This window comes from Aspergillus brunneoviolaceus (genome assembly GCF_003184695.1).
Source record: "Aspergillus brunneoviolaceus CBS 621.78 unplaced genomic scaffold BO95scaffold_51, whole genome shotgun sequence".
NCBI lineage: Eukaryota > Fungi > Ascomycota > Eurotiomycetes > Eurotiales > Aspergillaceae > Aspergillus > Aspergillus brunneoviolaceus.
In genome coordinates, this window is record NW_020290781.1 from 143,151 (window position 1) to 164,896 (window position 21,746).

General features: G+C 51.1%; 9 protein-coding genes and 1 non-coding gene across 10 annotated transcripts; 5 read left to right on the forward strand and 5 right to left on the reverse strand.

The window, feature by feature from the left end:
• Window positions 1-1,577, reverse strand: BO95DRAFT_340354 (spherulation-specific family 4 protein; the record flags this gene model as incomplete). The annotated part of the gene is made up of 3 exons (XM_025581957.1): window positions 1-318; window positions 836-1,193; window positions 1,366-1,577. Coding segments are annotated over 3 exons (888 nt in total), but the record flags the coding sequence as incomplete, so codon positions are not given.
• A 1,240-nt stretch (window positions 1,578-2,817) lies between these two features.
• On the forward strand, window positions 2,818-4,491 carry BO95DRAFT_202887 (NAD-dependent epimerase/dehydratase family protein). Its single transcript, XM_025581047.1, has one exon. The coding sequence runs from the start codon at window positions 3,158-3,160 to the stop codon at window positions 4,442-4,444; it is 1,287 nt and encodes a 428-aa protein (XP_025440248.1). The 5' UTR covers window positions 2,818-3,157; the 3' UTR covers window positions 4,445-4,491.
• Window positions 4,492-6,494: 2,003 nt separating this feature from the next.
• BO95DRAFT_444896 (mitochondrial 54S ribosomal protein mL54) lies at window positions 6,495-7,596 on the forward strand. The gene is made up of 2 exons (XM_025586998.1): window positions 6,495-7,110; window positions 7,203-7,596. The coding sequence occupies exons 1-2, from the start codon at window positions 6,630-6,632 to the stop codon at window positions 7,454-7,456; spliced, it is 735 nt and encodes a 244-aa protein (XP_025440249.1). The 5' UTR covers window positions 6,495-6,629; the 3' UTR covers window positions 7,457-7,596.
• A 60-nt stretch (window positions 7,597-7,656) lies between these two features.
• BO95DRAFT_444898 (putative glutathione S-transferase) lies at window positions 7,657-8,832 on the reverse strand. The gene is made up of 2 exons (XM_025586999.1): window positions 8,706-8,832; window positions 7,657-8,615 (listed from the first exon to the last, which is right to left on the reverse strand). Exons 1-2 carry the CDS (start codon window positions 8,752-8,754, stop codon window positions 7,825-7,827), a joined length of 840 nt encoding a protein of 279 aa, XP_025440250.1. The 5' UTR covers window positions 8,755-8,832; the 3' UTR covers window positions 7,657-7,824.
• A 338-nt stretch (window positions 8,833-9,170) lies between these two features.
• BO95DRAFT_454811 (putative transporter) lies at window positions 9,171-11,105 on the reverse strand (the record flags this gene model as incomplete). The annotated part of the gene is made up of 6 exons (XM_025588283.1): window positions 9,171-9,195; window positions 9,252-9,341; window positions 9,392-9,510; window positions 9,566-10,406; window positions 10,459-10,787; window positions 10,839-11,105. 6 exons carry the CDS (start codon window positions 11,103-11,105, stop codon window positions 9,171-9,173), a joined length of 1,671 nt encoding a protein of 556 aa, XP_025440251.1.
• A 1,346-nt stretch (window positions 11,106-12,451) lies between these two features.
• Window positions 12,452-14,245, forward strand: BO95DRAFT_202953 (TauD/TfdA dioxygenase family protein). The gene is made up of 6 exons (XM_025581048.1): window positions 12,452-12,871; window positions 12,928-13,133; window positions 13,201-13,655; window positions 13,716-13,752; window positions 13,809-13,942; window positions 14,003-14,245. Exons 1-6 carry the CDS (start codon window positions 12,666-12,668, stop codon window positions 14,114-14,116), a joined length of 1,152 nt encoding a protein of 383 aa, XP_025440252.1. The 5' UTR covers window positions 12,452-12,665; the 3' UTR covers window positions 14,117-14,245.
• A 407-nt stretch (window positions 14,246-14,652) lies between these two features.
• On the forward strand, window positions 14,653-15,174 carry BO95DRAFT_465649 (uncharacterized protein; the record flags this gene model as incomplete). Its single annotated transcript, XM_025589151.1, has 1 exon — window positions 14,653-15,174. The coding sequence occupies one exon, from the start codon at window positions 14,653-14,655 to the stop codon at window positions 15,172-15,174; it is 522 nt and encodes a 173-aa protein (XP_025440253.1).
• Window positions 15,175-16,307: 1,133 nt separating this feature from the next.
• BO95DRAFT_t215 lies at window positions 16,308-16,379 on the forward strand. Its single transcript has one exon. It is a non-coding gene; the product is annotated as a tRNA-Arg (tRNA).
• An 837-nt stretch (window positions 16,380-17,216) lies between these two features.
• Window positions 17,217-18,819, reverse strand: BO95DRAFT_202986 (glycoside hydrolase family 16 protein). Its single transcript, XM_025581049.1, has 2 exons — window positions 17,888-18,819; window positions 17,217-17,829 (listed from the first exon to the last, which is right to left on the reverse strand). Exons 1-2 carry the CDS (start codon window positions 18,682-18,684, stop codon window positions 17,532-17,534), a joined length of 1,095 nt encoding a protein of 364 aa, XP_025440254.1. The 5' UTR covers window positions 18,685-18,819; the 3' UTR covers window positions 17,217-17,531.
• A 2,069-nt stretch (window positions 18,820-20,888) lies between these two features.
• Window positions 20,889-21,551, reverse strand: BO95DRAFT_444902 (uncharacterized protein). Its single transcript, XM_025587000.1, has one exon. It carries the CDS (start codon window positions 21,230-21,232, stop codon window positions 21,029-21,031), a length of 204 nt encoding a protein of 67 aa, XP_025440255.1. The 5' UTR covers window positions 21,233-21,551; the 3' UTR covers window positions 20,889-21,028.
• Between the last annotated feature and the right edge of the window lie 195 nt (window positions 21,552-21,746).

Consider the following 21,746-nt stretch of genomic DNA (forward strand, 5'->3'; position numbering starts at 1 on the left):
TTTCGCCATCAGATCGACGAACTGCTCCCATTGGCTCCCGAAGCTGGCATAGTAATTCGTATCGAGATGGGTGATGAACACCTCATCCGCGACCTTGCGCACCTGCTTTACTAGGTTCCGGAAATGCGAGCCCTCCACGCTGGCGGGCACCGAATGCACGACGGCCGTGAGCTGCTGGCGCGTGCTGTTGGGGATCTCCTGGAAGAGCTTAGCCCCCTGACGGTCCAGGAAGGTCTGGTAAGTCGCCTCGAAGACGACGGTCGAATCAGCGGTGCTCAGGTACCGGGAGTCAGGGATCACGCCGGGGTTGTGGACGACCTGGACAACAAGCGGCGAAAAACGAGTGATGTCAGCCACGAAACGAACGGCGAAATGTCAATGGCTAGCGATTGAAAGAAACAACAAAGGTGGCTAGGCTGGTTGGGCTAGACTAGGCTCGAGCCGAGCTAGAAACTAGCCGAGTTTCTCTCTTTCCCGTTCATCTTCCTCGATGAGGAAACAACAGTGAACAACCCAAACGACGATCCGATCCGGACCGGATGGAAATTCGGGTCATAGAGAAGAAACAAAGGGGGCAGGATTCAACAATGAGCTCTGCGTTGTCGATAATATTTTTCTCCATGGGAGGAGAAAAAAAAATAATCACCCGGCAAACAGCAAAATCGACAGTGGAGCAAGGAAAATCATAAAGGGGTGGAGCCGTCTCCCAGATACCGGGAACCGGAATTTTGGTAAGGAAAGTTATGTAAGTAACCATGTATGGGGAGGAACAATGACCCCCGGGCCGGCATGGTAATGAAAATACAGGGAAAACGGAAAGAAACGTCTCACGTACATAATTATCCGGCCCAAGGCCAGGATGGCTCTTAACCACCGCCGTCAGCTCTTGAAGATATGCCAAGGTATTCACATCGTATTGCTGAGGCGTTTCATCAAAGAATATGCCCCGAACCGCAAGCTTGGAGTTGGAACTGTTGGTCGGCCACGCCGCATAGGTCTCAATGTCGCGGCGCACCAACGAGATGTTGCGATTGGCGTACGTGGTAGCGACATAACCTAGTAGACGAACATTGTCATAGGAAGCGAGCTTAGGAACCTCTCGGGTATAGTTGGCGTCAGGCAAAGCATCGGGCCCAGGGCCGCTACCGGGGTTGACCACCACCGTGAAGTTGACGTCGGGATGTGTAGAGACCCTGTGGCGCTTAGCTGAGTCCGCCATGCATTGAAGTTACCCGTATCATGCCACGGGGCGAACGAGCATAGACCAGGGAAGACGTATGTATGGTTGGCCGGGGGGGAGGGGAAGGGGAGACGGTCGATTTGGGATGGCGCTCAAAGAAGCATGAAGACCGGACAAAAACGTACACTTTTTCTAGCGGATCCCAAGCTCCGGGAGCAGGATACACATAGAGCGGAACAAAAACTGAAGCTTTAGGACCCATGCTGTTCTTCTTGTCTAGAGTGACCACAACTGCTGGTGGAATGACGACGGCGAGGATGGCAATGATAACAAAGACGGCGAGGATAACTCGCGAGCGTGTACTGGAGAGACAGCGGCGGTCTCTCACGTGTTTTTCTTGCCCCATCATGATGAACAACGATAATGGGTGATTATGACGGAGCCAGGAGCAGGATAGCTGAAACCGTGCGCACCAACACTTGCGGGCGAGTCAAATTAGTACTGCACTTGAAAGTGGGTTCTGGCTAGTAGTAGTGGTAGTAGTGGTGGTGGTAATGGGTGGTGGTAGTAAAAGTGGGCAAGTGGGCTGGTGGGCTGCTCCATAATAGCGGAGTTGCGCCAGAATCGGGCCTTGAAGGACTAGAATTAAGTAGTGGTCTAGTCAGCCTTCCAAACGTAACTGAATAATCTGATGCTGAGTGAGAAAAAAGAGTAAAATGATTGAATGGGTGAGTGAGTGAGTGGGTGAGTAAGAGACTTGGGACGGGAGAGGGGAGGGAGAGGAAAAAAACACAGCAGGTAAAGCGCAAAAAGAGATGAATGGCGCGCGCGAGCCCAAAATAGAGCGGGGCAGGGTTTCGCCCATGCAGCAAAGCAGCAGCAAAAGCAGCAGCAATAGAAACTGCTACTGCTACTGCGACTGCTAAGTTACTGCTGTTTCTGCTGCTGTTTCTGCTTTGCTGCTGGAACAATTTCTTTTTCTGGTTTCGCCCCTACTTGTCCCAATTCTCCATCCAATTTACTTACCTACTTACTGTATTTTCCTTTTCCTCTGGTACTCTCTTGTTTCGTATCGGCGGATATCCGATGATGTATGATGTACTCGAGATTGCTGATGCTCTTTTGCTCTTGCTCTGATTGTAGTTGTTGCTGCTGCAAGTCTCTGTGGAGGCGTCTAGAGTTCGATCGAAGAGTCCAGTCCCAAGTCATCAACCATTATAATAAAAAAATTATAATTAAAAATAACCCAAAAAATAAATCACCAAAGAGGCGAGATTCCAACAAACCCGAAGGCTAAGTCAAATCGAATCACTCACTCACTCACTCACTCACGTACTCTGTCAGTCAGTCAGTCAGTCAATCAGTCTTCTAGGCCCGATTGTTCCATCCCAATAAGATCTCTCGCTGACATCGTCGACTCTTTATATTTGCTTTTTTTTCTCTTCCACTCTTTCTTTTTTGTCTTCTGCTTCTTCCAGATCCTCTGGTACCATCGTTCGCTCCCACCGATTTCTATCCATATTTTATTTTATTCCCTTTTTCTTCTCTCGTCCTTCCTCTTTTCTTTTTAATAATTATTATTTCCCTTTCGCCATCCTCCTCTTACACCTCGTCTTTCGCTTCCTTTCTCTGATATCCATTCGCTTCGTATGGCCATGTTCCCTGGTTGTAAATAAGCAAGTCACCGATCACGATATCATCGCCCAACCTAGCTGGCCAGATTCAGCAGCGGTTACATCGGAGAACCATAGCATAGGGCCGCCGCTCGTTCTTCCAAAGGAGTATAAGATTTGGGAACTCCTGTCTTTGATCTCATCCGATCCTGTTCGGAGTCACCCGCCGTCATCGAACGAACCCTCGCTCGAATAAAAGTCTTTCGTTTCCTTGTCATTGTCTGACCAAAGTTTCCTGATCTGCTTCACCTTTGAAGTTGTACTTCCCATCTTCCCAAACCCCCGCCCTCCTTCATTGCCGATAATGGAGAGCCCTCGACAGTCCGATGCAAGCACTCCGGTGGAGCCTAACTCCCCGGGCTTCGTCGATACGCCAGCGACGCAGTCATCCGTCTTGTTTGATGGCAATCTCGAGGAGTTGCTGCGCAACTTCCCCCTCGATCAGTACATCCTCGTTACAGGGGGTCTCGGGTTCATCGGAAGTCACACAACATTGGAGCTACTCAAAGCCAATTATAATGTAATCGTGATCGACAATCTCAGCAACTCCTTCCAGAGCGTCTTCGACCGCATCAAGCTGCTGGCGTCCAAGCATCATGAGCAACAAGGAACATGCATGCCTTCCTTGCAGCTGCACGCTCATGATTTCCGGGATACTGTTGCTCTCCGGGAGCTTCTCGATCAGTACCAAACCCAATCCAGATGGGGTTCCCCCAAGTCCAAAATCGCTGGTGTCATCCATTTCGCTGCTTACAAAGCAGTTGAAGAGAGCATCAGAAACCCTCTGAAATACTATGCCAACAATGTCAGTGGTCTGATCGACTTTGCTACCACCTTGGGTGACTATGGCATCAAGACCTTTATCTTCTCATCCTCTGCCACCGTGTATGGCACCTTGGCCACCTCCGGCCTGCCGCTGAAAGAGGAACTCTGCGTTCACAAGGATGAGACTTTCACGGACCACAACGGTTCCGAGCAACAGGTCAAGGCTGGCTGCACAGGCATCACCAACCCTTACGGCCGCACTAAATGGATCTGCGAGGCCATCTTAGCAGACCTCGCGGCCTCTGATCCAGAATGGACCATTGTCGCTCTCCGGTATTTCAACCCGATTGGATGCGATGAGTCCGGTCTCCTTGGCGAAGATCCCCGCCAAATACCCACAAATCTCCTGCCTGTGGTTGTCAAAGTCATGACCGGGCAATATGCGGAGCTGCAAATGTTCGGCACGGACTGGGACACTGAGGACGGCACTGCCGTCCGCGACTTCATCCACGTTACCGATCTCGCCCGAGGGCACATCGCTGCCCTCAGTGCCGCCAATGGAGGCAAATTGGCTGAGAACTTCCGCACCTTCAACCTCGGCACAGGACGCGGCCATTCTGTGATGGAGGTTGTGAACACCATGGAAAGCGTTTCTTCCAAACCCATTCCCCGCAAAGCGGCTGGACGTCGTGCTGGTGATGTTGGCTCGTGTGTTGCAGTGGCAACTAGATCACAGAACGAGCTCGAGTGGAAAACTGAGAAAACGCTGAAAGATGCGTGTGTGAGCTTGTGCAATTTCCTTGATGTCAGTGGCCTCTCTGCATAGGCCTGGATATTGTTTTAATCACCCTGTTTCATCTATGTGGCGCTTGGTTTGGGTTTTACCTTTCATGATTCTTTCGTTTATCGTCCTGTGACCGTCATAATTTTCCTTCGGTTACCGATTTTTCGTATATCCCCATGATTCCTGTTCGTGTGTTGGGACATAATTTCGACAGCCTCAAGCAACTCGTGATATTTTGCATGATAGAGACGAACGCATTCGCTATATTCATCCCATCACATAGTAGGCACTTGAAACCACTATACTTTACATCTGGCTTTGTTCCGAGACGTCGAAGGGGTTCGCTAAGTGCGAGGCCTTCCACATTCCTTATCTGGATAGTGTTAGTAGATTGGCCAATGCCACACTTTTGCCGTGCAGCCAGCCTCATGTGCGCTCGAGAACGTTGTAATCTGTTATCATGCTCCAGGTGCATGAAAAGATTCCGAAATAGTCGACGAGACCAATGCCGTCGCGAAATGCGTATGCTTAATGCATATCATTGAACAGAGCAGGAGATCTTGGGCAATGATAGAGAGGGGGAATGAGGGGCAGGGAGAAAGCATGGACGATTCAAAGAGCGGAAGGAATGAACGTTCGGGTGAATGATTAGTCAGACTGCCTGCCAACACTTCATCTTTCGACGTAGATGCAGTCTCTGCAGGTCTTCTCTGCTCTTTAAATGTTTAGGTTCGGCGCAGTCAAGCAAGGAAGGCATTCCGGGGAGGGTTATCATGTTCTTATCAGACGTTCGAAGCCAGATAGCACTGCTCACACGACCATCCTGGAGATGAACATCGGAGACTAGCGCTGACGGCGAGAATGGCTAGAACCAATGGATGGCTTCGCTGTCAGACAAGCAATATGAGAACTCCGGAGAGATTGCGCAGCCTGCCTTAGCTTTGCCCTGTTCTCTCCAGTAATGTGCTTCCTGCGGGACGCAGTTGCAGGCATTGACAAGGCGGCAAAGGTATAACGGCAGTCGACATGCATGGGATGTGAGTGATAATGCACGAGGCAACCAGGGACGGGATGGCATGATGCTCGGTTCCTGCAATGTTCGTTGACACTTCCTGTTAGTCGATATCGGCAGGGAAGTCGAGGATCCATCTGCGGACGGAAATTGTCCGCACGGGAGCAGCGGTGACCGGGACAGTGGGATTGCTAGACGGTTAAGGCATGTCCCAGCTCTGCTTTTAGAACGCAGTAATGTATCGACAGGCGCCCAAGAACCGTTGCCATGCCCATCACTTCTAGATGCCGCGGGTTACCTGGAAATCATTCGGTACATGCGCGGGTACCTTATCTGTCGAAACGTCACTTCGGGTTCCATGATAGCTCGAAGAAGCCGCATTCGTCGCACTTGGAATAGTCTAGTGAGAATAGTACAAAGCTTGGACATTGGAAGCGTTCAGAAAGCATGGTGGTTCCAAATAAGAGTAGAGGGATCAGAAACTTGTGTTGATGCCGAGCAAACATATATAAGAAGAGCCGGGACGAGCTCAAAACAACGGGTATCTGCATTTAGTAGAATCATGATACTCGACATGCGCGGAAAATTGGGTAGGATTGACCAGATCCAAGGTCACTAAGCAGACCTAACATCATGAGCGATGTCAGGGACATGATAATGTTTTTGGCAGGACGGTCACAGATGTATCTGAACAAGGTTGAGGTTGAAGTATATTCGTCGGGCTGCCCGTATCGGTTTATCGCGAAAGTAACTTAGGACTTCTGGCTTAGTCACGGATCACATGATCCATCACTACCGATGTGATATGGTGATTGAGCCATCGGTAGATGGGCAGGACGCAGCTCAGAATCTCTGGCAATGATGGAAGCTAGACACAAATCGTCTCTTGAGCTCGATCTCATTGGAAATCTACCTTTCCAACAGATAGACTGTTCAAATCAAGGGCTTGTTGGCAAGTCATCGAATACTGCGTGATACGGTCACGTGTCGGCTCACCTCCGGCTTGGCATCCAAATTCATGCCGCAGTTTTCTCGATCAGTGCACACTCACTGCGTGCCGGTCGGTAGGATTCCATTACACAGCATTCGATTCAGCGTGCACGGCTTGTCTTGGGGCTGAGGACGGCATACCACGACTCCGGTGACCGAGTTACTATCATTCGTTCTTTCTGGTCTTTGGTATAGCCGAAACCTGCCAGACTTCACACCCTCAAAATGATCTGCCAACGATGCCGGACCGGCATCCTGTCTCGATTCCAGCAGCACACGGTTACGTCGCCTGCCCTGTCTGGCGCGCGCCAGCTCTCTCTTCCCATCCAGCGGGCTCAATTCCGCAACTACAGTGACAGCAAGCCCACCGTGTCCGCCGCACCGCCGCCGCCCAAGCCCCGACAGCCCGGCGTGAGCGACGTGACCGTCGCGTCCGCCGTCTCCTCCGCCACCCCTGGAGTGTCGCAACCATTGAGCACCCCCACGGACGGCGTCCACAGTGATATTCACCCCGGCAAGGCCCGCAAGGTCGTCGAGCGCCCCCCGAGTAGCTGCCTTGCTGGCACGAAACTGAATGGGCTCAACTACTTCAAGAACAAGCCTGATCTGCTCGCTCTGGAGGATTCGGAGTACCCCGATTGGCTGTGGGGCTTGTTGGATGAGAACAAGAAGGGGAAGACTGAGCAGGGTGGCGTTGATCCAAGCAGTAAGGGACCCTCTCATCAATCAATGCCACGAAATTCGTCCCCAGCTTGGTTCTCTTTGACTAACACCGTGCTTCTTTCTCCTCAATCACAGCCCTGAACAAGAAGCAGCGCAAGCGCTACGAGAAGAAGATGGCTGCCCGCGCCGCGAACCTCCCTCCCGTGATCCCCATCCACGAACAGGCCAACGATATCACACCCGCGGCCTACAACCGCGATCAGGCAGAGGCCCAGGATACCCTGGTTATCGCCGCCGAGAGTCTCGAGAAGCGGACCGAAATCACCAGAAGCGCGAGAGATGCCCGGAGAAAGGGCATCAGAGAGGCCAACTTCCTTCGCGGACTGTAAAACCATATATTGTGTGTATCTTTGGCGAATCTGCGATTTTCTCGGTGGGAGGCTTCTTCACATTGGTCGATACTGTCCAGATTTACAACCCACAGTGTACAATGGTATTGGCAACCCGGGGAAGGGCTGGGCAGTTGGGGGCAGGGGGCAGGGGGCAGGGGGGGGGACTGTGTCCGGAAGAGAGATATTTCTCCTTGTAACTCATATTCTCATTTCTTTATCATGTACTATTTCCCAGAACTCAGGCGCGCGAAATGGAATGCTTTCAACACTTTCACTTATTGCAGCCCCAGGCTCACTTGGAGCGACTTCAAACCCACCACTGCACCCCCGTGACTTCCCGAAAGCGAAGAGCGAAAAACACACTTTCAACGAGGAATCTCCCAATCCGACTCATCCTTCTCCTCGCCCTGGCCCTCCACCCACGGCAAACAAGCCTCCCACAGCGCCTTGACCTCCCCATCCCCCACCGCAAGCATCTCCGCCCAAACCGTGCTATCCCCGCGCTGGAACCACGCCAAAACAGCCACGACCAGAAAGTCCGCATACCCGGGGGTCTTCCCTTCAAAGAACGGGCCACCACCGTCGTTGTTGTCGTCGTTCTCCTTGTTCCCACGCCGGCCCCGCAGCATCATCACAATCACGGCCATATCTCGCTTCATCGCGTCGATCAGCCGCTCCACCTCGCGGGCATCCCGGGGCCGGACCTCGGAGAGGGGCTTCCCGAACTGCGCCGAGCGCGTCTTGATGAAGTACTCGCGGCCCCGCGCATCCAGGAAGTCCGCGACGCGGGGAACGACCAGGGGGACGGCGTTGATCCAGACGGCGCCCATGAGCTTGCTGACGGCCAGCGCGAGCGCGTAGCTGGCGTCACCGGAGGGGAACAGGGATGGAGTGTTGGGAAAGGCTTCTTCAAGGTGCGTGGCGATGGCGAGCGAGTCCATCAGCATGCCGGAGGGGCTGGCGGGGAGGGAGGCCGGGTGGCAGATGGCGGGCAGCGTGTAGGGTCGGCCTTCGGCTTGAGGGCGGACTCCCCTGTGTGAGAGGAAGGGGGCGATGTCTGGGTAGGAGAGGAAGGTCTGCGTGTAGGGGAGCTGCTTGTAGTTGAGGACCATTCGGGTCTTGATGGTGTTGGGGGACCACGCCCTCTCTGACCCTGGTGGGGCGTTAGTCGTGATGCTAGTTTTGTTTTGTGGTTTGTGATGTGGATGAAATGAAGATTGGTTTCTTAGATTACGGTACTCACCAGAGAGGGTCGACTTGATGTCGAAGAAGTGGATTGGGCTGGAAGTCGACATTATTTTATCTTCATTATACAGTACGCGTCCTATTTTGGCATCAGTTGAAGTTCGTTTGAGTATGCTATGACGCGGGGGAGGCTTATGGTGGGGAAGTCATCTTTGATTTATCAGCTCCGCCGCCCCAAAGGTAACTATTGATTAGGCACCCTGCTTGCTTATCTGCTCTTCAACCCCGGTCATCTGCCTTGGTTCGCGCTTTGATCCAGTGAAGCACAGTCCAAACTTCTACGTTTGCTCAGTATGCTTAGACTGTTGCTTGATTGGTTTCAGACATGAGCCATTGAGGTTTAGTCTCTATGAGATGCTATCTATCATTCATCTATTTTTAAAAGTCATTAAGTCCAATGAGACTCTATAGAGTCTCCCCGAGAAACGCCATGTGTGGAGGCTTCGTAAGGTATATGAAAGACGGCTCAATGAGTGAACCGGAAGTCGAGGCTGCGGGGTTATTAGAGAAATATTCGTAATCGATGAGAAAAGCTCAGGGGTCTGACCGTTTGTTACCAAGATCCTTGTCAGCGACATCGGCCAGGTATGCCTCTCTCTCGGCACTGGACATAGCGTCCCATATAGCGGCTCTCTGTCTGAATTAGTGTTAGCATGATAATCAGACAGTGGGATTGGGTGAACTTACTTGTTACGCCAAATGTAGTAGAGCTTGGCCCCAATGAAAACTAGTATACTCCATACGGCCATGGCAATCAGTACTTTGTTGCCAGTATGATAGTATGGCTTGTCCTTCGCTTGATAGATCTGGGAAATGTCAGCTGACTTCCAGCACAGACTAAGTGTTAAAGGGTTAACTCACTTGACTGGCAATAATATTGGACGCTTGCACCATCATGTTGTACACAGCGCTAGCGACTGTTCGCGTCCGAACTGAGCCTGCATTTCTGGATGTCATGGCCACGACGATAGCATGAATATAAGGTGCGCCAATCAATAGAATGAGAATGGCCCATCGTCCCCATGCGCTGGCCCCGTCCGGAAGAGCAACTAGTGCAATGAGTAAAATCAAGCACCAGAATTCCATGACGAGGCCAAGCAACAAACGCTGATTGAAGCGCTCGGAGACCCAAGTCCAGAACAGAAGGTTGATAATGAAGATAACATAGGCAGGAATGGTGAGAAGATTCGTCTGGAAGGTACCGAAGCCCAGGGATTTGAGCTCGAGAGTGATGTAGTTTGTTGCAGGTGTGTTGGGAATCATCCATGTCAGACCGAGCAAATAAATCGGCCACATATCATAGTCACATAGAGCAGTCCATAGCATCTTGAGCGATACAGCCTGCCGATTGTGCATACTTCCCTTACTAGGGTCGTCACGCAGCACGCGGTTGACAAGAATCTTCTCTTCGCGTTCGTTGAACCAGCCGTCTTTACCCCGGAGGCCACCCTTTGTTTGTGTCGGTGATGCAGGCATCCAGAAGATAGCGATGATTCCGATGATCCCAGTGATTAGACCTTCGAATGCGAAGAGGTACCGCCAGCCACCCTTACCATCAGCATCGTGGATATGGAGGAAGCCAACCGCCAGGAAAGCGCTAACAATCGCAGTAGCTTCATAAGAAACCCAGAAATAACTGAGTCTGACCGGTAGCTCTTTAGATTTGTAGAAAAAGGAAAGGAAGAGGATGGTGTCGGCAATACTGGTAACTGTCAGCTAGAAAAATCGACTTTAGCATTCGACTTTTGACTTACAATCCACCTTCTAGAAGTCCCAGAAGCGCCCGACAGATGAAATAGCCGGTCTTATTCTTCAAGAAGGCTTGGCATGCAGCAACCAAGCTCCATGAAACCATCTGGAAAGGAATCCAGCGATCTGGTCCGACCTTCTTGGATAATAACTGCGAAGGCAGCTCGGCGAATAAGAATGTGAGAAGGAAGATTGTCTGCCCGTTGTTGTAGTCATTGGTATTCATCCCCAGATCCGCAAGCATGGTGTCGGAATTAGCCTGGACAACATTGCCTCTGTCGAGTTGGAGTGCAAAGAATGTCACGCATGCAAATGTGCAGATTCGCCAATCAATCTGCTTTTCATTAGCTCTATACGCTTATTGAGAAGCGCTTGCTGGAAATACCTTTTTGATCAAGGCCTTCTCTTCCTCTTCCGTCCACTCAAAGTAGGGATCCCAACGGTGTATGCCTTCATACTCGGGGATAGGCTTATAGTACCGAGGATCCTCTGAGGTGTCGAATGCACCGCCCCCTTTGACACGCTGCACCGCGGCGAATTCGAGGGATGATGTGGACGAGCCTGATGCCACTGCAGTGACGGGACTCTTTTTACTGTCCTCGCCCGCGGGGACTGTGTCCACGGGGATATCGTGGACATTATCCGAGCCCATCTTGCCAATGGAAAAACGTTGACCACTTAGACGTAAGATACGAAAGATCTTGTTTGCGGCAGCCGAAAAGATTTAAATAACAAATGCAGGACCAGATGAGCTTTTTGATATGCTTCATCCCAAGCAGGCGAACATGAAGCTTCATCACGCAATCGCTCGGCAATATAGACAGATAGGCTAATTGCTAGATGATGTTCTGTGAAAGGTTGATGTAGCCAATCATGGCATGAACGTAATGGACCAAGAAAGACTCCGGGCATCTCGGGCGATAAGCTATGAAGTAAAACAGCTCGTGGTAGGGTGGCACTTGCGTCGAGGCCAACATCAAGCGCAGCCATGGCGGCGAGATCAGGCCGTCAAGCTGTGGAAAATGATACAAATCTCAATGTCTTGCAGTCTCACGGGGTGTCCTACTCAAGTAAGTGCGATCACGCAAACGAAGCATAAGTGACGTTATGAGGAACAAGTCAGAAGAAGTAAAGAGAGTCCGGTAGTTGTTAGCGTGGAGTAGTCGAGTAGTAGGATGTAGGATTCAAGTCTAGTTCGATCTCCGCTGCGGGAAACGGCCGAAGACGCGGCGGGGCCTTAATGGGTCGGGATCGCTCAGGCGGTGGCTGCACTTTACCCGCGTCGGTACTTCCATAACTCTTGCCTTACAATCCTCCGATTTCACCATCGCACTGGTCGATGGTGATACGTTTCGTCAGCAACATGACAACATCTCTGTCAATGCTGATTGGAGGCGAGTATACAAGTCTACGGCGAAGTGCTGCAGTGCTGCGTAAACTTGTCAAGGCCAATGCAGTCTCAATGAACTGTTGATGCGCCCTAGCAAAATGTGCTTGCCTTGACCCTCTCTTATCTACCTCATCTACAATCACACTGCGAACAATGTCTTGACCATTGACCAAACCAACCGATTTCCTTCTAATTCAACTTCTTTCATACGATGAGGACGATTTCTATGAGTGAATGCGGGTCAGGTGGGGAGTTGAGCTTGTTTGAGCTTTGGAGGGGGAAGGTTGCGCCAGGGACCATGGCTATCACGCCATGTTGCACTAAACCACGTTTGCCTCAACCAGCGTCAACCCTGTGGAACACAGTCTCATCCTCCGGCATTGTTCAAGGTTAACCAAGTTCCTTGATTGTGTATGGGGTACTTCTAACAGTAACAAACACTGGCCAGGGTTACTAAGTATACGACACTCACCACCAGATTGGGAAGACCGGCAATAGGCCAGTACTCCGCCTCGAAGATTATCTGATCAACGCCCGCCATTCCTCCTCGAGACGAGCACTGATGCCCATATGTCGTTATCGTTCGAAACCTTGTACCTAACCTTGTACCTAACCTTGTACCTCGTACCCCCTTCGCGAACCAGCAATTGCCGGAATTCGCTCGGCCATGCATACCCCGCAGGAATTGCGTGACGGCGCATCGAGTCATCGTAAAAAGGATGGTGATTATATATGCCAGAGCGAACGGTGCCCACTCGCAGATCGAAGTTCTCTCAAGAAGGAAGAAACCCAATCTATATTCCTCCATTCTAAACCACCATCATGGCACCATCCATTACTGAGACCCCGACCCTTTCTCTCCGGGCAAAGCCGGTGTCCGCGCTGAAGACCGATTCGGGCTTTAACAAAGAGAACTCAATCGGATATGCAGAGGTCTATAAGCATGACGACGAAGTCCAGGGTACAGAGAAGCAGCCGCCCGCATCATTCCCAAAATACCTCCCCGTCTGGGACAACGAGACAGAAAGGTTCGACATCAGCCCTAACCTACTGGCCACCTTTTGACCCCCGCTGACCTTCGCAGATACCCTCCTCTGCAACCATTCGAGCACTATGACCACGGCAAGGATGCGGACCTCTCTTTCTCTGACCTCTTGCCAAAGGACAAAGCGCAAGTGGATGACCTCACTCCCACCATTGGCAGTGAAGTCCGTGGTGTCCAGCTGAGCCAGCTGACGAAGGAAGGCAAGGATCAACTGGCTCGATTCGTCGCCCAAAGAAAGGTCGTCGGTGAGTTGTAGCCACAGGCTTCTCCGCTGTTCTGCAAGGTTCTGTGCTAATGTCGAGCCTCATCTAGCCTTCCGTGACCAGGACTTTGCGCATCTTCCTATCGATGAAGCCCTCGAATGGGGTGGCTACTTTGGCCGACACCACATCCATCAGACATCTGGAGCCCCCAAGGGCTATCCGGAGATTCATCTCGTTCACCGCGGAGCTGATGACACGAGTGGTGCCGACTTCCTGGCTACACACACCAACTCTATCACCTGGCACTCCGATGTAACATTCGAAAAGCAGCCCCCTGGCACCACCTTCCTGTATCTCCTGGATGGACCATCAACTGGAGGAGACACCTTGTTCGCGGATATGGCACAGGCATACCGACGCCTCTCGCCTGAATTTCGAAAGAGGCTGCACGGGTTGAAAGCGGTTCACTCCGGTATTGAGCAGGTCAACAACAGCCTCAACAAGGGCGGTATTGCACGACGAGACCCGATCACATCTGAGCATCCCATTGTCCGGACTCATCCAGTGAGTGCTTCTCAAGAAGAATTAGATTAGTGGGTGTATTCGTTCTAACGTGCTGTCTAGGTTACTGGAGAGAAAGCACTGTTTGTCAATCCACAGTGTAAGTTTAAGGTCACGTCCGTATCACAGAAAACCAAGCGACTAACAAAGCTTCAGTCACTCGCTACATTGTCGGATACAAGAAGGAGGAGTCAGAGTTCCTGCTGAAGTTCCTCTACGACCACATTGCGCTGTCTGCAGATATTCAGACACGGGTCCGCTGGCGTCCTGGCACTGTTGTTGTTTGGGATGTAAGTGCTTTCAAGCTCCCCTATGATGGAAAACAAGATTGAGAAGGCTAACTATTACAGAACCGTGTGGCGGCGCACAGTGCACTGTTCGACTGGGCGGATGGTCAGAGACGACACCTCGCGAGAATTACGCCACAGGCTGAAGCTCCTTACGAGACTCCTTTTGAAGGATAGAAGATGTCAGACAATGAACAGCGATACATATGGCCACAAGACCAGGCTACCATTTTCTCGATAGATATAGTTAGCGGCATCATGAACAGACAGGACGAATGTGACTTCTTTTGAATGATACATCATACAATATCAACCAACCAATGAATTCTTCGCTCAGCTACAACAGTGCTTGCACGACAGTTCCAGTGATGGGGTTCATGCTGAGATTAGCTTTATCCTCATGATGACACAATGAGGCATAGGGTATTGAGCACTTCACGATTGTCTGATCCGGTAGGACCAGCATTGTGTCGAACTTTATGACCTCGCGTAGACCACACAACATCATTATTGAATCAACGCCGTGAGTCACCCACACCATAACCAGCACATCAACTATTATCTTTGTTACTCCCATCTTCAACCTCTCAACACCTTCCAGTCTCGCACAACCACATCACTACTACCACCATTCTTACCACCAATATCACTACCACAACCATCTTTACCATCTGAATCTCCACCCTACAATCCCAAACATCACCACCACCACGATGTCCAACCAAGCTCCTCGAGCACCGAGGATCCACCCTCAAGTGCCCCCAAGCCATCCACACGCTCTGGGCGGCCGAACCACCAACCCCCCGAGGCGCGACGAGGACACCGCCGTCGACAAGCTCCGCACCGAGCTGGGGTCCCACAATCTCCAGTTCGGCATCTTCAAGCAGCAGGTCACCAGCCAGCTCAACACTTTGGCCCAGCACAACAACACCTTGTTCGAGGCACACAGCAACCTTGTGCAGGAGAACAAGACCCTGCAACAGGCGAACAAGCTTCTCCGCAACGAGATCGCCCGTCTCAGCAACGAAGCCACCCGCCAGCGAGCGGAGCTCGCCACCCTGCGCACCGAGGTGCAGACGGCCGCGGTCGAGCGGCAGGAGGAGATCCTCCGGGCTGGCGCTACCGCGCAGCTCATATTGTCTCAAATCGAGGATCTTTGGAATGCGTTGACTTGTCTCGACCAGAAGCGTCGCGGCGAGTTTTTGGAGTGGTTGGAGGGGATGGATGTGGAGTAGGTCTTTGCGGGTAGAGGGAAGGGGGGAGGGGGGCTTGTAAGGAAGGGAAAGTTCAATTATGGAGATATACGATGTTATGCATAGCGGGGAGCAGTGGATGGAGTTTTGGGGGTACATCATCGGGGGCATGAGTCTTGTCGGGAAGGGAGATGAGTGTGCGTGTTTTTTTTTTTTTTTTTTTTTTTTTTTTTTGGGTGTTGTGGATACGGTGTTTGGTGTATCACTTTGCTTACTCGTTGGGGTTGTGATGTTGTCTACTTGAGGACTACTGCATTGGAATTCAACTTGCTTCTCTCGAGTCTGGTATAGTTTCGTAAATCGGTCCCTTCGCTTGTAGGTGGGAGTGATGCCTCCCTCGACTATAGCATGCTTAACTTCCCTCGCGCCTTCCTGGGTACGTGGAGCAAGATGCTCATCCAACGAGTATACCACTCCCTTGGCCACAACCTCGCCAGCCCGTAGTATCTGAGACGAGGCGCCTTTCTCCCATCTACCAAAAATCTACTGGGTATTATGAAGGCAGTACCAATCCGTTATCATCTCCACTACCCACAATCCCACGTGAACCATTTCTTCGAGCACTAGATCGAGAACCATGTACCTTGCCTCTCCCCATTCTCCGCTGAACAGACAAGGCTTGTGGTTAGCTAATATGTAACCCCCAGCTTCCATCGGACACAAAACCTGCCCCATCACAAAGCCATCGATGCGATTTCTGCTTGAATTTTGTTTGAGATGTGGCCGGGCTGTGTGATCTATGTCGTTATTACGTATGTCGACTCGCGCAGTTCCGAGCTCCTATGCAATTCTTATGTAGTGTTTGGTATAGCGGTACGCGATGTTCTCACGCCTTTATACATAAAACAAAAGAAAAGAAAGCTCGAGGAAGATATAGACCATACTATGCTATAGCGGGATCAGGCCCCAACTGCCACTGTGAAAATGATGCAAATAAGGGACCTTTTGCGGAAACAACTGATAGGTAAAAGATTGTATTTCAAGTCAACTATAAGTGAGATATAAGTTTGGCAATTTGTAGTAACGAAGCGTCGAATGAAGCTGCTTCATATGATGTTCTACACAGCATAGATCCTGTAAATGTTGTCAAAGTAAGAGCTATAACTTCAACAGCTGGTCTCGTGGCGCAATGGTAGCGCATTAGTTTCCGGTACTAGAGGTTGTGCGTTCGAGTCGCACCGGGATCGTTTTTTGCCCACCTCGAGCCCGTCTCTTCCCTTTTCACAACAGGAGTAAACCACCTTGTATCTGTTTGCTATCTCTGTTTTTCTTTATAGCATACTCCGACAAGGCTCCGAGGACCCGAAGACCCGAAGTCAATGGTTTGGATCCAGTCAGGACCCATGGTTCATCTCAGACGAGGCTTATCGATTTATCTTCGGCCCCCAACTTGCACACTCGTCCACGACACCAGTGTCGCACCTCTGCTTCATCTTTCAGCGGTCCAGCCCGTAAGCCCACCGATCCAGATGACAAGCAAGCCAAGCCAACATTATAGTACCGCTCGAGGTGGTCCGAGGCTCAGGCCATAGCCCAGACCTAGGACCGTGATCGGTGTTTAGTCCCTGAAGATTTGCTTAACTCGACGGAGGGGGCTCTGCAGCCCCCACTGTGAGGCCATTTGGCTTAGGTGGTATTGATACATTAGGGTGCTCGCCGTAAGACGAATTGGAGTCTCGGAGTAACGTAAGACTCTGAGAAACATACATGGAACTGAACGGGGAGCCTCCAGCTTGAACCTGGACTTAGATAAGAGATAACAGGAGTTGGTAATCCGTTGAAGTCTATCAAACTGGTAGAATGGGGCCGCAATAAAAGCAGCCTGGCCCGATTCACTAAAAGCAATGAACCCCCGCACGCCCTTCTAGAAGAAAGAGTAGAGGAAATCAATATGGTTCAGTAGGACCACACACAACATATATTCATATATACAGGAAGTAGTCAAGGTTTGTCGGCCCTGGAGTCTCGACAATCCAGAGACGAAAAGGTAGATGAAACAGAGATTGAGGAAATGAGAAGCGTCGCAAAAGTGTACAGGATGAAAAGAAACAAGAAATCGACCAAGGTCGAGAGAAGAACTTCGTGGCAGGAATGGATGCACGATCACCAGGAGCTCAGATAACAAGAACAGCTCGCGCACCACCTTGGCCAGCAAAGCAGGAGCGAGGCTGGTCCGTTTTGTCCCGAGGACAACGTGCCGATTGGGGAGGCAAGGCGCAAGAAACCTTGCATATGGAACCGAGGGAGATGGCGTCTTTTCCCACCAGAGCGTGTAAGTAAACCTTCATTTTCATCGTCGAACAGAGTGGTTATCTGTTTCAGGTGAATCGCGGCCCCGGCTATGATACCGGTTTGTAGCCAGATTTACTTCTCCATTCAGTCTGTTTCCAATTTTGTTGGAAAGAGTCCATCTCTGTCCGCTCCGTGTTCCACTTGGCGTCGTCCAATGCGTGTTCGAGACGACCCTTCTTGCGCTGGCGCACGAAGAACAAAATGAATGCGGCGAGCAGCATGGCTCCGACAGCCGCAGAGCCAGCGTACACACCGATCTTGGCACCGGTGGGCAATTCAGCCCATTTCTGGGCCAGAGTCTTCTCCGGTTCCTTATTCAATTCCACGGCAGCCGTCGAATTACCCCTGGAGCTCCAGAGTTAGTAGTCCGTCATGTAATATCTCAATGGCGAGGAGGACTTACGTTACGACCTTGATGCTCTCCCACGAGCCCGTATGATTGGTATATTCGTACTCTTTGCCGGTGTGGAAGTCCTGTACGCGCACTTTCTGGACGACCATATTGTACGGACCAGCATCATAGTCGATCTCTCCGCCCGCCCACTCGATTGTTCCCAGAGGCTCGCTCGGGTCACCACCGGGCCAGATACCATAGCGGAGTGTGCAGGGGGTCTGCGGATAGTTCTTGCCGTCCAATGCATCCTCGTACTTCAGCGTGCGCACCAATGTGCCGTCAATCCACCATTCCAGTTTCGCGGCATCCCAGTAGGTAGTGTAGTTGTGGAACTCGGTGTCGGCGTTGGGAACATAATGGAAGCCTCCACGGTCAAAGGACGTATCGTTACCCTTGCCGAAGTAGTTGGACTGGACTGAGCTAGTGTTGTAGCCCACCCACTCCCAGTCGATCTCGTCCAGGTCATCGGACTCCAACACGATACTGCTAATCACACCGCCACCCTTGGCCATCTTGACCCATGACTCAACGACACCGAAGAAAATGTAGAAGGTCGACTTGATGGTGGGGGAGTCCAGCTTCTTAGCGATGGTGAAATTCGCGCCGGCGTCGGTGATGGCGATATGGCCGTTGGTGGTCTCCCAGATCTTGGAGTCGAGCGTCTCGTTGAATTGCCATGAGAAAGTCGTGCCCAATGCGGGATCCGACGGGCAGGTGGCGTTGAGGGGGTTGCATGTGGTTGAGGTCTGAGCAGCCACTAAGTAAATTTGGGCCACGATCAGGGCCAGGAGGTTAAAGAAAGACATAATGGACAGTCACGTCCTTTAGGATCACCACTCTCCAGATACTGAGAGATACGGTCCCCTCGTCTTGTCAAAGATAGTATTCAAGGGAGCAGAGGCGAGTCAGGACAACTGCGGGTCACACACGCTTGCTTCCTGGCAAGATAAGGTGCGATAAAGGGGCGTTTCCTGGCAATGCACCCGGGGGGGGACGAGTGTTTGAGATCAATTCCTCTAACGGTCCGTAAGGAGTGAGACCGAAAGCGTGGGGAAGAGGAAGAGAGAGAGGAAGATTCAAGTCTCAAAAGAATGGCAGCGCGATCGAGTCGCACGAGGAGGTTGAAAAGCACCCACAAGAAGGGATGAGAGGCAAGAGGGATGGAACTGATGCGGAGGAAGAACGGACGGAGGAGAGGGGAAGAAAAAGAGACATGACGGCGAGAGCATTTTCCTTTAATTTACTAGATACTAGGTTGACCCCAACCACAATGACTAGTTTTTTTTAACCCTTCCTTTTTTTTTCCCCTCGCTCTCTTTTCTTGTTCGATCATAATAGTTAGAATTATAAGTTATTCTTTTTTTAAACCCGAATTGGAGACACAAACAAGGTGCATGTCTCTCATCCAAGCTGCGAGTCTGCAGTCGATGTCACTAGTTTTTGGCCCTAATCATTTCAGGGGCTGCTCCAAACAGGAAACCACCCGACTCATGAAGGGAGACTAGTCCTGAAACAGCCTGGTATGCCACAAATCTACCCTGGTTCGGCTGGCTAGCGTGGTCCCTGGCCCTGAATTTAGTCCTAATAGGGACTAGTGCTGTCCCCACGACCACGGAAGGGCTCGGATGGTTCCAAGGACCAACATGATTGGGTCGAATAAGGCCGACGATAGATCCGTACACCAATCAGGGTTCTGCCTCAGGGGAACAAGGGGTTCACTTTCAAACACCCGACAAACTACTAACAGCAATTCGGGGATGAGTCCACAGTGCCCGTGAGAACTGCTGGCTGGGAAAGGGAAGATTTCAAACTGATTAAAATGATAAGCGCACCGGTAAAGCAGCTTCAAAGGAGTTAATTGAGCGATCATCGACCAGAAATGATACTTATGTATGAGTAAGGTATCCATGATGAAGCTGTGAGTGCTCCTTACTACCCAGAAAGAGCCAATGGCACCGCCACTCTCGGGTTGCTTCATGTATCGTACCTGCAGCCACTGCCGAACTCCTCTGCAATTGCCCATCGAATGACCTTGCGTTCCACCCACCCACCTTGAGGCACATATACTCCACGGTTCCCAAGGGACAATCAAACAAGCACAACTAAAGGCATGGATTTTCACTCTTCCTGACTAGTTCTGGCACCGCCTGGTGAGGATCCATTCTTGGTCTCAGCACAGCACAGAGGGTCAGTGCCGTGGCAGTTCACTTGGATCTGCTAATTGGCTGGTGGCAAGTCATGTAGAGAGGTACGGAGTAGGTTTGCGGCAAACTCAGTCCTACCAGCAGATATCGGGATTGTAACGCCGTGAGGGGGGAAAAGGGGGGCAACAAGGGTAGAATTGTCAACATGGTTGGAGATTGTGGTTTCCAACCGCACAAACGTTCGATTCCCCCACCCCCTCTCAACTCTCCGCAGCCAACGGTCTGCGCGAGTCTCCCAGAGCCAAGGTAAGGGAGCACAACTGCAGATAAATTCGAAACATGGAGAGGTCGTGTAGCCGGTATCGTGCCAAGCCATGCCTGCTACTCTGTATGAAGGTCTCTGCAGACTTCACAATGGACAATCTCTGACAGGTTAATCTATTAACGTCACTGCCTACAGATGAGCATATTAGATGCGACTTCGACACGAACATGCTCGGCGCTGGTCAGTCTAATTTCCAGTGCCAGTTCACCCCACTTTCGCAGATAGGCAAATAGACATTGCATAACGACCAAGAAGGATAAAAATGGAAAGGATGGAACCGTTCCCACTTGGCAAGAGAACCAAGAGCACCACAGTTTTGCAGATCAACTGACCATGATCTTTCATGGTGGAAATCGTCAAAGGATTATAACCGGCTACTAAGATTCGTGGCCTGCCGCCACTCGGCCAAATGGCTGTTGTAGTTATGCGTACATGAATCATCGATAGATCAATCAGTCAGTCATCCGATCATTATCATAAGTCTTTCGTGTCGGACAGTCTATAGTATGATTCATCCAGGGTATTATTATATAGCATAAAGGTCATATCGACATGTACATCCATCGTAACCATACGTGATTCGAAACTCAACAAACACATTAAACCGCCCCCTCTCCCCAGCTTCCTCTACTTCCATCCTTCTATCCCTCCCAATTCCTTCCATTCCTCATCCACACCCTATCAATTGAGATAGACTTTCGCGGGCCTCCTTACCGAACTCCTCGGTTTCTCCACATAGTAGTATGACGGGCTCCGTCGCTGCCGGTGGCGATGGCGCGCTCGGTTGGTAGGCAAATTGGTCTCCCCGTAGTCGGGCTCGCTCTCCATCTCATGATTCATGGCACAAAGCTTCCAGAGCCAGAGAAGCAGCAGGGTTCCTGCCATCGTGCCGAGGACGATACCGGCGATGCCACCCCCGGAGATGGAATTGGGGCAATTGGAGTCATCCCGACTCTGGAGAAGGTGGATTGGCGCCTGAGGGAAGGGAGAAAAAAAATCAGGTGTCAATTTCCCTCATTTCTTTCACGGGAGACTCGGACTCGGCCCGCCCGCGCGAACAGATCCACGGAACAACGAGACTCGACTTACCATGGGTGTGGTGGTTGGGTTTCAATGTACTGTACGGAGTACCGTGCTGCACAATTGATATCAGAGATCGATGTCTTTGTGGTCCCCTCAATGCAAGCACAACCGAAAGAAAGTCAACTAACTGGGAAATCAGAAGAGGGGGTGGAATTGGAACCATATATTATCATCATCATCACCATCATCATCATCTTTTTCTCTTCACCTTCTTGTCCATACTTTCCCGCTGCGGCTGGGCTGGTGTTCCCATTGACGTCAACCGTACGTCTTTTGCCTTGGATCCTCTCCTAAACAAACCCCCCCCCCCCCCCCC

Coding starts and splice junctions, on each gene's coding strand:
- BO95DRAFT_202986 (XM_025581049.1), bottom strand. CDS start 18,684: ATGTCTTTCTTTAACCTCCTGGCCCTGATCGTGGCCCAAATTTACTTA. Junction 17,830..17,887: donor GAGAGCATCAAGGTCGTAAC/GTAAGTCCTCCT, acceptor CTGGAGCTCCAG/GGGTAATTCGACGGCTGCCG.
- BO95DRAFT_202953 (XM_025581048.1), top strand. CDS start 12,666: ATGGCACCATCCATTACTGAGACCCCGACCCTTTCTCTCCGGGCAAAG. Junction 13,134..13,200: donor CGCCCAAAGAAAGGTCGTCG/GTGAGTTGTAGC, acceptor AGCCTCATCTAG/CCTTCCGTGACCAGGACTTT. Junction 13,656..13,715: donor CCATTGTCCGGACTCATCCA/GTGAGTGCTTCT, acceptor CGTGCTGTCTAG/GTTACTGGAGAGAAAGCACT.
- BO95DRAFT_202887 (XM_025581047.1), top strand. CDS start 3,158: ATGGAGAGCCCTCGACAGTCCGATGCAAGCACTCCGGTGGAGCCTAAC.
- BO95DRAFT_444898 (XM_025586999.1), bottom strand. CDS start 8,754: ATGTCGACTTCCAGCCCAATCCACTTCTTCGACATCAAGTCGACCCTC. Junction 8,616..8,705: donor CGACATCAAGTCGACCCTCT/CTGGTGAGTACC, acceptor CTAACGCCCCAC/CAGGGTCAGAGAGGGCGTGG.
- BO95DRAFT_444896 (XM_025586998.1), top strand. CDS start 6,630: ATGATCTGCCAACGATGCCGGACCGGCATCCTGTCTCGATTCCAGCAG. Junction 7,111..7,202: donor GGGTGGCGTTGATCCAAGCA/GTAAGGGACCCT, acceptor CCTCAATCACAG/CCCTGAACAAGAAGCAGCGC.
- BO95DRAFT_444902 (XM_025587000.1), bottom strand. CDS start 21,232: ATGGCAGGAACCCTGCTGCTTCTCTGGCTCTGGAAGCTTTGTGCCATG.